This window comes from Hippichthys cyanospilos, chromosome 14, assembly GCF_059441005.1.
Source record: "Hippichthys cyanospilos isolate Australia breed blue-spotted pipefish chromosome 14, RoL_Hcya_1.0, whole genome shotgun sequence".
Lineage (NCBI taxonomy): Eukaryota > Metazoa > Chordata > Actinopteri > Syngnathiformes > Syngnathidae > Hippichthys > Hippichthys cyanospilos.
Window position 1 is genome coordinate 1,257,933 of NC_142382.1, and position 15,203 is coordinate 1,273,135.

General features: G+C 42.0%; 2 protein-coding genes across 3 annotated transcripts in view; one reads left to right on the forward strand and one right to left on the reverse strand.

The window, feature by feature from the left end:
• Positions 1-15,203, reverse strand: part of cdc25b (cell division cycle 25B) — a 46,190-nt gene that overhangs the window by 26,686 nt on the left and 4,301 nt on the right. For both annotated transcript variants that reach the window (XM_088433839.1, XM_088433838.1), the window contains exon 3: positions 3,275-3,425. The gene's annotated coding sequence lies outside the window, so the exon portion shown is untranslated. The remainder of the gene's footprint in view (positions 1-3,274; positions 3,426-15,203) is intronic.
• On the forward strand, positions 1,454-5,229 carry emx1 (empty spiracles homeobox 1). The gene is made up of 3 exons (XM_088433841.1): positions 1,454-1,850; positions 3,317-3,501; positions 5,062-5,229. The coding sequence occupies exons 1-3, from the start codon at positions 1,454-1,456 to the stop codon at positions 5,227-5,229; spliced, it is 750 nt and encodes a 249-aa protein (XP_088289967.1).

Genomic DNA, 15,203 nt, shown 5'->3' on the forward strand with positions numbered 1-15,203 from the left:
GAGTGTCGAGCCAGAAGAGAAATTGAAGTCGTTTCCTGTCTCACACACACACACACACACACACTCGCAGGAACACAACATTAACTTGCAGCGGGGATGCGCATGAGCGCTCGTGCATGCCCGCAGGCTGATCCGCAGGTGATAAAAAAAAGCTTGAAACAAAAAAGTTAATTCAATTGCAACATGGTTTAAATCCTCCCAAGTCTCGACTCAACGATTTGCATCTGGACTACAGGTGACGTCACTTTTGGAAATCTGGTCGAGTGGTGCGTTTAGGAGACTTTAAGGCTCTAAACGCCTCATCAACAATATGTTTGACGCTAATCATTTTCTATTGCCACTCTTTGTACATTCCAACGTCAATCATTAACCGGCACTCGTGGCTTTTTTTTTTCCCATGCACCTTTTGTTTCCGCGACCTAAAACCTTTTCCCCCTCTCATTTAAAAACACAGTCAAATAAAAGACGTCGACGCGAATGTGGCTGCAAGGACATGGCGTTTATTTATATTTTTTAATTTTCATTTCAGGGCCGTTATCGTCAGTAGCTGATAATAGCGTCAGTCAGTTTCCGGAGCCAATTTAGTTCCGCCACGCAGTGATGAAAAACACAGTGTATACATACGAGGTGGAAAATACGAAATAAAACTAATGAAAAATGAACACAGGTAAAATTATTATATTTTTGTGTGGTTTTTATCTGCCTAATTAAAATTACGCAAACATAGGCATTAGGAAACGTGGGCCTATCTTAAAAAAAATCGCTGGACAGAATTAAATGATTGTAAAACATAAACTAAGAATAAATATGATAATTGAATTATGATATTGATTAAAAATAGTTGGATAAATCCTTGAGTCCAGCTCGAGCGGATGAAATAAAACGATTAAAAAAATACGATTAAATGTTTATTGGGCTATGTTGTTGAATCAAAAAAATATATATATATCAGACTTGTTTACCTTTAGGAATCAAAATGCGAGGAGTTATGACGAGAGAAAAAAAGCGAACGAAATTATTACCTGACCTCTGCCAATTTAACAGACACGTCACGGGGAAGGGGCGGGGCGTGGACAAGTGACGCAAATGTAAAATTCAATATGCAGTCATTTGCAAACATTTCTGGATGCCAATATGTAATAGAGGGAAATCGGACTTTCTGGAATAAAGCGCTCATGCGCTTGCATCTTGAGTGGCAGATGCTTTGGTCCAATCAGCATACGGGTAGAGGTGGGGTGGGGATGGGGGGGCGCACATGAACGCTCTCCTGTGCAGCCTTGCGTATAGAACGACGTCAAGGAGGACTTGCAGCACTGTTGATTTTTCAAGCAACATCTCCAGGCTGCACAGCAAAACTCAAGTTGAACATGCAGCGAGAACGGAGGATTTAAGGACAGAATTAGCCAATCCCCTTTATTTAAAAAAAAAAAAAAAAAACTTGACTTTTGAGGAGATGTTCGCGCCGGCAGGGAAGCGCTGCTTCACCATCGAGTCCCTGGTGGCCAAGGAGAACCCGCTGGCCGACGAGCCCATCCGTCCCACCGCCCTCAGCTACGCCGGACCCGCGGCGGCGGACGCCCTGATGGGCGGCTACCCGGCGGCCGCCGCGGCCGTGGCCCGCTCGCTCTACCCGAACCCGGCCGAGCTGGTGTTCCCGGAGTCGGTCGGCCACCCGCCGCTCGCCGTGGGCCCCCACTCGCACAGCCACCACCAGCACCACCATCACCAGCATCAGAACCAGAACCACCTCCAGCACCACGCGCACTTCCTCGGCTCCGCGCAGCACCGGGACCCGCTCAACTTTTACCCCTGGGTCCTCCGGAACCGTTTCTTTGGACACAGGTTTCAAGGTAAATCCGCTATTTAGTCAAACGATCGGACGCGGACGGACCGGAATCGGCACCATGGTGGCACAGCTGGCTTTTATACGACGGTCTACTAAACAACCCAGAAAGTTGGGTCAAATTAACCCAACTAGTGGCTCGGATCGGTTTTTTCGACGCGTGACTGGGTTATTGTTTTTAATATAACTCATTTTAGAGGCCAAATAAAAGGGGTCAATAAACGCAAAATTCAAACAGGTACACCGACAAAAACCCCTGGCTTCGGAATACTACTTCTATTACTACTAATAATAATACTATTAATAACAACAATAAATATGAACACTATAAATATGGATGCGTGTAGTATACGGCAAAGCAACGTCGTCAACATAATGCAGACTCCAAGAAACGCGTGACATAATAAAATGCAAATTATTTTGGCAATTATTGACAATCAAAACTGCAATTTTTAATTTAAACGCAGGTTTTCGTACACCTTAAGTGAATTCCCTCTTCACCGTGAGGTGAAGAGTTTGTTTTCGTTGTCAAGTCAAAATCATATTTATTGGTGACGCCCTTAATCAGCACATGCAGGTCTCAAAGGGCTTCGCGAGCGAAAAAGAAATCATAGAGAACATCATAAATTTACAACGGCATCCCTGAACAAAGTTATCAGGGATACAAGGGGGAAAACGCATCTGCAAGCGGGGAGGGAAAAAAAAACTTTGCTTAGGGAGCGCAACAACATGAAAATAAAAATAATCCAAATCGAATGTAAAATGTTCAAATGGCCACAGGTTTATTTTTTCAAATGAGCAAATAATGCAAATGTATGGACACAAGTAAAACGGTAACGTTAAATTAGTTCTTCCCAAATCACAACGATTAACATTTAAAAAATCATAAAAAGTGCTATATTTTCAAATCATAAAACTGGTCTATAATTGTTATAATAATCAGGTATTTTTTTAAAGGTCTTAGTGGTTTGTTATCAGGCGCTAAAGAGATTTAAACGTATAGATTCTAGCACTAATTTAGTTTACTACCACAATAGTACAAAATCAAGTCAATAACATTGACAATATATTTCACGTATTAAAAAAAATTCCATGCATTCATTAACCATTCCTTGTCCATTTAATAAGAGCATCAATTTCCGTGTGCTTTAGGTGCTAAATAAAACTTTTATTTGACCACATAAAAAACAATAAATGTACAATTGACATTTCAGGATCCCAGGTTTAAAAAAAATATATTGTATGTATTGGTTAAGCCTTGATTGTCTGTTTAGTAAAATCAATTTATTTATTATTTAATCTATTTCAGTGCCTTAGTTGCAAATTAAAACTTTATACGGACCACACATAACGTCACGGCAATTAATAATGGAGATGTTTTGAAGTGGATATTCAAAGTAAAAGACAGGCTAACAGGTGCTAGCAACTCACCTGTTCCGCTTCCGGTGTGTGTATGTCGTCCTCGCCCGACAGGTCACGACGTGTCCCAGGACAGCCTGCTCCTCCACGGCCCGTTCGCCCGGAAGCCCAAACGGATCCGAACTGCCTTCTCGCCGTCGCAGCTGCTTCGCCTGGAGCGGGCCTTCGAGAAGAACCATTATGTGGTGGGGGCCGAACGGAAGCAACTGGCCGGCAGCCTCAGCCTGTCCGAGACGCAGGTCAGGCAACATGGCGGCTCTTCGCGCTCTTTTTGGCCGATCAAAAAGTAGAGCGATTCTGAAATATCGCGACAGGTGGTGAACATCGCGCCACTTACCGGAAATAAGAGATGTTTAATGGCCTTTTTGGGATGGGCAACAACAAAAATGGAAGAAAATGTTGATTTCTAATGGCTTCGAAAATAATCGTGCATTTTAACTTGTTGCTAATAATAGACAAAGCGACCAACAAATAAACAAGCAAACAAAGAATTTGAAACATTTAAATGTGATCTAAACGTTAAGATTTTTTTAAAAATAAATATATACCTTATGGGTATGGTAGCGTTCTGAAAACGCAAAATTAAATGTGTTTACTGTGTTTCTAAATTCCACCCACTGTTTACGTAGTCAAGTCTTGTAATAGTTGTTGCAGATTTTTTTTATTATTAATATCATGGGCCAGTTAAAATATATTTTAACGCAATTTTCTTCTGAAAAAAGTAATGTACTGCAAAAATACCAACATCTTAGAAGCAGTGTTTTAGTTATTAGTTTTAAAATGAAACGATTAGACTAATTATAAAATAACGTATTTGCTTTTTTTTGACATACATACATGTATGTATACTTGGCACAAGTCTGTTATAAATATCTTGCGAATTATCATTCAGTTATTACGTTTAATTTGAAGCTCGGTAAAAGAGGCAATCTATGTATAGTACATCCTCTCCTAATCCAACATTTGTGAATGAATCCTTATCAAAAATTGTGACAACCCAAAATGACGTGCAAACAGCACCGCGTCGAATCTGGAAATAGCGAAATCCAAATAGAGAAGGTTGCTCTCATGTCATGTGGTCAAAGCAAGACTTATCGACTGGGCTTTTATTACAAGGCATATAATGATGGGGTTTACACCCTGCCTCTTTCTGCTTTGACAAGTCCAAAATAGTGTGTGACATATTTAACGCTGTTATTGGATGAAGGTGTGTGTCTGTGTGTGTTATTGATGCTACGTGGGTGTCAATGGGGCCTAATGGGCAATAAAAGAAGACACCTCGTGAGCCAACGGTACTGCATGCGCAAACGGAGACTTCAAAAAAGTAACACTTGCTTCTCGTCAATAACGTTTTGTCTCTGAACAATAATAACATTGATACTGATAGCCTACTTATGCAGTTGATGATAAAGTGTCAAGATCCGCAGCACTTATGATTTGAATAGGAATAAAAACCTCACATATTTTAAAATAATCATGAAAAAATAAGTTCCTGAAGAATGAGTCACCTTTCAAGGTCATGCATATCTACTCAGGCTACTTGGTATGGAACAGCGGGGAAGAACATCCTAATTGATGCAAATTATATGCAAAGTGAGACCAAATCCGGGAGGAGGCAGCAACATAAAAAATAATTGAATTAAAAAAAAAAAAAGTGGTCACTCCGTGATGTTGTGTCCAGTGGGTTTCAAATCTATTTGAATGCTTTTCAATATTGTGACATCGTTTTTCTTTTCAAATGAAGAGCAAATTCATTGGAAAACCTCTGTAAATATTGTGTGCGGCTTGTGCGTTGACAGGTGAAGGTGTGGTTCCAGAACCGGCGGACCAAGTACAAGCGACAGAAGCTGGAAGAGGACGGGCCCGACGCCCAGCAAAAGAAGAAGGGCAACCACCACATCAACAGGTGGCGGATGGCCACCAAGCAGACCAGCTCCGAGGACATTGACATCACCTCGGAGGACTGAGAGATAAACAAAAACACTGCTGCCTCACGAGGACCAACGACACTATTTATTATGTAATATGATGACGTATACGTAGACATATACTGGGAGAAAACCAGACTGTGTGCGGATTGGGACCAGGTGGACCCCCCCGCCCCCCCCCCCCCCAATTGTGTTCTTATGCTGTTGTTTCATTAAAGCTGCTGTGTAGGTCAATAACCTTGCTTTACTTTTATCCCCATGATGTCTAAGGATGTCCAGCTCACTTACTGACCTACATTGACCTTTGGTGCAAACCAAAACAGCAGAACCAATCAGCGCAAAGGCTTACATGACTTAAAGTGGGGAAATGCATGGTAAAATGCATATTTTTAAATGGATGGAAATGTTTTTAGAAATTTGATTAACCGACACTCGGTTATTAAAATAATTGTCTGCCAATTTTTAACAACAGTCCCTCTAATATTTACACTTGATCCAAATTTTCACAGATGTAATATTTAGCTTAATGCAAATGTCAAGGGCTGCAACTAACAATTCTTTTAATAACCAATTAATCTATCAATTCATAATGATATCCCTTTTTTCAAAACTACACTATTTCAAATTTACAGGTCAACTTAACTCAGATCGAGTTACTAGTTTGGTCAGTAAAATGTCACACAAAAGGACAACAATTGTGTATTTTTGTAAACGCAAAGCAGTGAAGAAAAAATAAGAATTATTTAAAAAATGATGAATCTGTCAATTTTGTCGATTAATCGAAGAACTGGATGATTTCAAAACTAGTTTTTAATTGCATCCATTCATTCCAAACAGGAAACTCAAATTTACAGATCATTAGCATACATGTACTAAGACTGAAGTGGTTTGTTCCAACATGTGAAAAAAGGATAAAACGTTTTTTTTTTTATATTTATAAGAGCAAAGCAGTAAAAGCAAATGTTTTATTTAGATGTTTGACATTTTATTTTTGACACCAAGATAAGGTCTGCTATGAGGACTAGAGAAATTTTAGAGGCTGTTTTAGAATCAATCAATTCTGAATCAAAATAGGCCTCAAAAGGAGTCATCGGTCATTAAGAATGTAATCGTTTTTTTCTGATAACTGATTAATGGTTTGCAACTTTACCAACATTAGTACAACTAATTGATCCCTCATCCTCCATTAGGGGTGTCAAACTTGTTTTGGCTTGCGGGCTACAGAGGAAAATCTCCTCCCAAGTGAGCTGGACCGATAAAATTGTGTATATTTATATAACTTTAAAACCACAATTTCAGCTGTATCAATCTTTTTTGAACCTGTCCAAAATAGTACAATCACTATTAATCATCAAACATTAACTTTACTATTAATCATAAAACATTGCAAGTTTCACATTGATTCAAAAATATCCAGTTTCTTTTTGATAAAATCGTCTCGCGGGCCGGATTAAACCAATCGGTGGGCAAAAAGCGGCCCGCGGAGCGTACGTTTGACACCGCTGTCCTACGTGCCCCATCGCGGAGACGTCACCGTGTCTTAGCGCTACTCGAGCCTCTGGACCAAATTGACACAAGGAGACAAAACAGCGTAAAGGTGGCAGGAAGTCGGTCGCCTTCTGCGGTTTGTTGTGAGGAAGCGGCGATTCAGACAAACGTGTCAGGAATGCGGCCGGGCGGTTGCGCAGGTGTCAGGTGCGTTACTTGAGCGGACAAACGAAAGAGGCGGCGAGGGAAAGTAGCCGCCATTGTGCGGCAAAGACCTCAGTAATCACCTGTCAAAAGAAACGGAAGGAATCTGTGGCTAATGACCGCCAGGCCTAAGCGACGAGCCGTCACGTCTGACCTTGATGTCTTGTTTTGTAAACCAAGAGGAGCGAGAGCAAGGGGGGCTTAAAAACACCCCGCCGCTTCTGGGTTTTTGGACAAAGGAGACAAAACGCGTCTTCTTCCAAACGAAGACATGACCGACTTGGCATATACACAAGCATGAACATAGAAATACCAGAATTAGACCCTATAATTAGGCCGTGGAATGTAGATTTAATCTCAAAGGTGGATCCCATCTACAGATAGAAGATCTGATTTGAAAGTGTGTCTTTCTCAGATGCTAGAGCTTCCAAGTCTAAAGGAGGATCTGGACGCTTAGCTTGAAGACATCTCGTGGGGTATGTCAAAGAAAACAGGTCTCTATAAGGAGACATCTCATTTATTGAAGATGGTGGTCTTCTCTCTCTTTAATCATTGGATCTACTTTAGAGGAACCTTATCCGCTACAAAGACCCCATCTTTAAGGTAGTCCTACCCTAGAAGGTGGATCTCGGACCGCTTGCTGGACCAATTCAGCAGAGAATCAAACAAGGCGTCTCTCATTGCCTGCGTCAGACACTCAAGCATGGGAATCCTCTGCGGAAATCAAAATCGAGCGTCTTTGATGATAGACACCTTGACGAGAAAGTGGAGAAAGCGAAGCCGCCGTCGTCTTGCTCCATCATTAACTCGACGCACTTAAGAGCAGATGCTATTTCCTTCCTCCCCTTTACAAAACAGCACCTCGTCTGATAAACGTCACGTTGCATCAGTCACGCGACAATAAGCGCAATTAACAACAAATCGCGGCTTTGTTAATTAGCATAGAGCGCAGACACCGTTTGGGATTATGCCACTTCAAAAACACGATAATTATGCAGTAAACACACATTAAAGCGGCCAGTTGCTTCAATGACTACACGTTAACTATCTGTAATCATTCCTAATTCAATGCGGTAATGCCAATATTTGGACCCTCGTGGGTCAAACAAGGTAAGCATTGATGTTGACGCCATACAAAGAAGCCGCATGTGGCGTCTTGCTCCGCGGTCTGGATTTCTGCGGCATCTGTGCGAACACCGCGGTTGATAGTGGAGGATGTGAGGCAGCGCACGTGAAAATGAAGTGCAAGCATAGCCAAAGCAGCACTTTTACATTTATTGTCACTTGCATATGCTCATTCCGAACGTAAGTTCTTGACCTACAAGTTCCCCGAAGTCGAGATTTTCAAGTTACGAGCCTTCGCTTGGTCGATTTGTGTGTGTGTGTGTGTGTGTAGCAGGCTGAAATTGTAATTGCTACACTCACATGGAGGAGATGCTAAGACATAACCAACAGTGGAAATGTCACCAATCGCCAGATTCAGCAGTTGTTTCTGATGTTGATATCAAAGGAAAAGCAACCAAAAAAATAAACAGGCGACTAAAATATTGCATAGAATGTCAAAACATGTCAACTTTCAATCCGCCATCCTGCCGTCCCTTCTAAATGCTTGCAAACTGGAGGTCGAGAGGTACACCCTGCAGATGTCAAATTTAATCCATGTCGGGCTCATTTACAGCTATTAAAAATTGGAAATATTGTCAATTTTGGACATGCTGAAACCCGATGTTTGATCATGCGTTTCCCTGATTTTTGCCTTAATCCTTTCAACGTGCAAAAGGAAGTTTTCTGTTTCTTTCAATGACTTCATTGAGTGGCTTAGCCTAACTTCAACACTACAAAGTTCTTGCTATGCATTGTGGGACTTGTAGCTGCCAAAAGGCTTCTATCTAAGAACTAAAGGTTACAGGAAAGCTTTTTTTTTTTTTTGCTGTAAGGAAGGGGTTAAATTGCATTCCATTACATATGCATATTCCCATCTGCAAAATTTGCAGCAGTGAAAATGACAATTCTTTGAAACGAAACAGTCTTGGAATATATGCATAGGGCTGTTGCCACTGAACATTTTGAGCGGTTGGAAGTAAAAATATATAAATATATAGAAAATATATTTACATTTGACGATGTTATGACACTTTCAATGTCAGCCAAAGTTGAATGATGATAAGGCCAGGCTTGTGAAAAATCCCCGGACACCCAGGGGTTAATATCGTCGTCTCCGTCGATGGTTGACTTTTGCTCTGTTGAATTTATGCTATGTTAGCTTAGCGTCTATTTGCATCGACCGGTTGCCATGGCGACTTGAAGTCTGACAGTGACCACCAGGAAGGAGACAAGAACAAGCAGTTGAATGTCAGGACAAGAAAATGTAATCAAACAAATTGCGAGGGTTTTAGACATTTTTAAACATGCTGCTAATGTGCAAAAAAAAAAAAAAATTGGCACATTAAAATTCTGAGTGGAGCTTTGCTAATAGTTGAAGCAGATGGCGCAATCCAAGGTGTGAGGTGGGGAAGTGGGACAATTGTGTAGGTGGGGGATACGGAGATTATTCAGGTGGTTTTCTTTTGGGGGGGGGGGGGGGGGGGGGGGGGGGGGCAGGGCTTCTTATCTGTAAGAAAGTGCAAAACTGCCTCCTCCATCGGAACGGAAGGTGTTTATTCGGCACATATGTCTGTAATTTGTCGCCATATGGCTGACGGAGCTATTTCCAGTCGTAATTAAAACCTTCGGCAAATAGTGAGATGCAATTTATGTCATTTGGCGAGGACAAAAGATGACGGCAGAACGCAAGTACCAAAACACGCGAGCCCTTTACGGACAGACGAGGCCAACGTAAACCAAAGAGACATATTAGGATGATTAATTCAATTAACGTAAACAAGCTAGCTGGAGGCAAACAGCTAGTATGGTGAAATCTTCAAGAGAAATGTTGAGCCTGTATTGTCACAAAAACAAGATGCTAGAACGGCCGCTTCAAAACTGAACCTAGACTTTCCGTGTATTTTGGGGTTTGGATTCTTGAGACTTTTTTTGAGGAATCTTTACATGACAGACATGCCAACCAAATTGCTTGTTGCCGAGTCAAATTGCCGACAAGGGTTGATATAACAACTCACCGTGTCCGGGGATTTTTCACTAGCCCGGCCTTATTAGCACCCAGCTCGGGTTGACTTTGAAAGAGTCATAACATCGTCAAATATAAATATATATTTACTTTCAACCTCTCAAAATGTTCAGTGGCATCAGCCCTATCTATAAATATATAACTATGCTGTGTATTTATAGATTTATGAAATATAAATAGGATTATTTATTGTGTCAACTTTTGAAGAGTCCAGGATAAGCCGCTCAATGAAGTCGTTGAAAGGCTTGCAAATATCATAAGTTGCTCGCTAGCACCACCCGGTGGTTTTGGGGTGTCAACACAAAAAGGCTATCGAGTTCCGTTTGCGCGTTTCCGTTGAAAGGATTCATGAAAAAAATCGGGGGAAATGCATGATAAACCGTTTGGTTTTCAATATGTCTAAAATCGACAATACTTCCAAGTTTGAAAGGCAGTAAACGAGCTCAACATGGGCTAAATCTGACGGGCTGGATCTGAGTCGCAGGCTGTCGTTTGAGCTAATACTTGATGCTAATACTTTGAAATAACTGTGGTGACTGAAACCACATTCTGTCAGTTTCCAAAGCTACATCGTCTAATTTGTCTTCCCTTAACACAGCCCCCGGAAAAAAAAAAGTCTCCAAATATAATTTTTCCCATGCCTCCATTCACGGCGTGGAGACGGCAAACGCAGCGGGAGTTCCTGAGAAGGAGCTCGCTCGATCGCTCCTCCGCCTCTTCGCCTAACGACGAAGAGCTGCTGCCTAATGAGAGAGCTCATTAACAAGTCGGGCTGCCTTGTCTTAATTAGGCTGCACACACTCACACACATCTGAAACTAAGAAGAAACGGCATCACAAAGGGTCAATGGCATTGAGTCAGGAGTTTTTGCTGTCGCGCTAAGATGTTAATGTGCTAATTCCGGCACCACTTGATTGACTACATCACCTGTGGCTTGTACTTCATTGTGTGATGAATGCACGTAATGTGTTTGTGTTGATGACATTCTGTAGGTTCATTAGCTAATGCTAGCCGGCTTGCTAGCTCGACTCTAAATCTGGCGTGCGCGGGCATCGGATGATAAAATCGGTTCGAAGTACTCTATTGACGTGGCTGCGCCAGCTTTACGAAATATGAAGAGAAAAATAATTGCTAGCTAGCAACAAAATGCTAGCGTGATTACCAGACCTTTGGAACAGGTGGTAAATGATTACAAAGGGGGCCTCAGGTTACAATGGTACCTTCCAAAAAAACAACTTTCTCTAACCCCCCCTGGGGGGCTGCGAGGTGATGCCAGGAGAGGGTGCGGATCATCCCAGGAAAAGGCTTTGTTTTTGTCATGTGGAATGTAATTGCAAGTAATTGTTTTCATCATTTTCTTTTAGTTTCAGGCACTTTGGTGCACTTGCTTCTTTTTTTTCCGTTTTAGACTAAGCTATAACCCGTATAAACACGCTAAAAATAATTAACAGTTGTTGAAAGTTGATTTATATTGCATTTTTCTGTTGTTAATGTTAAAAAGGATACATGTGTAGGTATACCTAAACAATTTTCAACAATATTAATCTTATTTATATTCAGTGCATCGACTGGGGAGGGGGGCGCAAAAAGTTTTCTCTTTTCTAGGGAGGGCCTGGCAAAATATAGTTGAGAAACTTGGTCTACACTAATATGAAGTTCACCGAAGTCTTCGAAATGTCGATGTTTAACTGCTTTGCGATGGACTCACTTTGCCGACTTTGCTCTCAGATCAATCGTTGAGGGGGGCCTCTCGTTCGACCATCTTGTTCTCGCTCTATTGAACACCAGTGAGGGCGAGCTGACACCGAGGAGTAGCTGCGCCCCGCCCCACCCCTTATTCTCTCCGCAGTCAGGAATCCCAAACACACCTGCGTCGAGCACTAATGCTTGTCAGGCCTTCACAAAGATGGCCGCATTCCTCAAAAGACAGCTGGAATAAAAGCTTCATTTTGCGGCCCATATCGGAGATCGACACGGGGATCATCCGGTGCCTGCGAAGTAGAGCTGCGGCTGTCGAATTTTTGGTATTCGGATATCCGACTGAATTTCCAATCCAATATTCACAATCGCGACTACAGAGGACAAGAAAACATATTCCCACGTAATCGTTCCAATGTTTCAATTTTAGAAAAAACAACAATTGTGTTTACTTAAATTGTGCGTAGAAGTAGGCCAGACTCTTTTACTTTAGAAATGTTAAATAGATTTGAGATAAAAAGCTCCCTGTTTTCTTTATGAAACAAGGTCAAAAGCACAGTAGCAAATTTTGCTAGCTAAAAGAGCAGTTTAGAGTCAACTTGCGTTCTTAAAAAGTGATCAGTAGGAACGGCAAGTGTTTCGATTGAGTCAATTATTCAACTGTCTTTGAAAAATCAGACTGGGAAATTGAGTGTCGTTAGCGGCTAACATTGAAACTAGTCACTGTCAACAGGCACCATATAATAATACAACGTCAGGATAATGGAGTCTTTTTTAACAGTTAGCGGCTGAACTTAATTTCAGGCGGCTTCTTCCTGTCCTGCACAGCATCCACAATCGTTGCGGCGGTTAGCTTAAATTCTTCCACTAAACTCATTTTTTTAACCGATGTTTCTCAAATTACCGGAGGACTCGCTTCACCCGCTCGATGAAGAATCAGTCGAAACAACACAGTAGCCCTTTTTCGCCTTTCCCGCTATTTTCTGATCATGCGTGAGACACCCTCTGACAGCTCGCACGAACGCCGTATCGTGCCATCCTTCGTAAAGCCGAGAGCCCGCGATCACACTTGGCATATTTCATGATTTGACTAATGAGCCAAGGCTTTAATTTGCCAGCTGATTTCAGTCCAAAGCTTGAGGCTCTATGGCTTGTACAGAACCGTTTCACTCGGTCCAAGCATTTGCACTGAATTTGTGGTCGTGAAGATAGAATTTTTCTGTCTCAAGGCTTGGATTTGGATCTTGGATTCTAATGCCCTTTTCAGGCGTTTTTGAGAAACTGATCTAATTTTAGTTGATTTCAAGCTATATTACAATAGGCGGATTTAATCACGACACCAAATCATGCATGTTTGTTAGTACATTTCATGTTGTATAAACGTTTGGTTTATTTGTAAGTATTGTGAATAATATTGTGTGATAATAGTTTCAGTTTTACAAAATATAATCTTCAGAGATTGAAGACAACAGTAAACAAATCAAATTTACTCCAGGCTCTTCATTTCTTTTGAAGACTCTTCTCTCCATTTTATGTATTATCTGAGTATGAACGCCATCTTATTTTGAAAAACACATTTATTTTGAAAACTGTCCGGGTTCTCTTGGATTCGTTTCGGTCACATGAGCGGCAAAGCTTCACTCGCAAATAAATGAAATGAATTGGAAACAGACGTCTTTGGGAAAGGGGAAGCCCACTCAGGAGACAGGTGACGAGCCTAAAACTTCCCAAACGGTGATCAAAAGGTTGACTTGACTACAGTCCGAGCTGCTTGATTGTGTACACCGCTTTTAATTGTGTACACCGCGTTCAAGAATTATAATCAGCGAGCATGGCCTGGAATCATGGAATCAATTAAAGCGAATGCTGCATCCATTTGAAACTTGTGGCGTTTTTCCATATGCTAATTGCCAGGCGCGCATTTGAAACTGCGTCAAACGGCGATGCGCGGTATTCGCTTTCGAACGGCCGCGGGTCATAATTCCAACAAACGGCAAATTAATCACGCTACGCTAGCTGGCGCCTTCGCCTCCAGTCGAGCTCTTTATCATCTAATTGATTGACAGGCCAGCGCTTGATTAGGTTATTACAAATAAATATAGCCCTAAGTAAGCAAACAAAAAAATCCAAACGCCACTTTGCCTGCGCTCCATCCAATTAGCTTTTTTTAATTACCTATTATGCCCGGGCGCACGGCAAAACGACAACAATGCGCAAAGACAAATCGGCAAAACGGGGCCCTGACATAGACGCCACTTTAGGGGTAATTACCCAATTTGTTTGCGGCAGCAGAGTTCTAACGAGCAGCCAATTACCACTGAGGAAGGTTGCGCTGCCGTGCAAACCTGTTGATTTAATTAGATCGAGCGCGTGCTAAGGCGCAGGGAAGCGGGCAAACAATTTAATTACCAGCCGGCGGCCCCGGGGCATTGTGGGACGAGGGGGTCTGTGTACCCACGGGGGCCAATGCTGCAAAAAGAGATCAAACACAAAACACACACCGCGTGTGTGTAAGTCAAGGGCTGACATCGACTAAAACGTTTGTTGGCATCGGACCCTTTTACGCTGTCTTTGTGGTGCGTTGAAAGCGTCGGACCCTTTTGCACTGTCTTCCCGTCATGTAGAAAGACAGAAAATTATGTGGTTGACTTCTAATCCCGTCTCTCACGGGTGCTTTACACACAGAACGGGAGTCGTGGGAAAAGGATGGTCAGTGTGAAAGGAGCTGAATAATGACATGAATCGCAGATCTGGCTCCCCGTTCTGACAAGAAGAATTTCAGCAACACCCTATAAAGTTGCAATACAAAAACCTCTCTACAACAACGGTTTTGTGAAAACTGGTGATAAGAAACTCAAAATCGATGTCTGACTTGAATCTTGTGGAATCTCTGCGAGAAAGTTATACGTAAAATGGGCCATAGCTGAAGATTTCCATTACACATTATTTCATCCATTCATCAATTTATTTGATTAAAAAAACAGTTTCACTGCCATCCACTCCATAAAAAAAGATCTTTTTTTTTAAAATTCAAATTTACGAAGCAAAACCATATATATGTAGTCTATGCCTAATAGGTAAATTCATATCTTTGAATTTTGTGGGATGTTTTGCATGAAGAAAAGCTCCAAGCCTCTGTGTAAGAGTTTTCTGCGTGCATGAAAGAAAAATCGGAGTCTATACCTCTCTTAAATTGTTTAATCTTGTCATTTCTTAGTTGAGGTACTTCTAAAAGGTCACAAAAGTTCACCTTCTGTTGGCATCCCGTTCGGTGCTAACGCGCTAATGACCGTCACAAAGTGCGCTCCGTACCGAAAGCAAAATACTCGGACTCGGGGCGGGCAGAAGCTTCAGTCACCCGGCGGGAGACGGATCTTAATCAGCGACCAGCCGAGCGTGACCTTTTCCGGGTCTCAGACAACCTGACGTCGCCCCCGCGGGGCCGCGACGCTTCCCGGGGCGAACGCGGCCCTCCCTGTTGGACCACATGACAAGT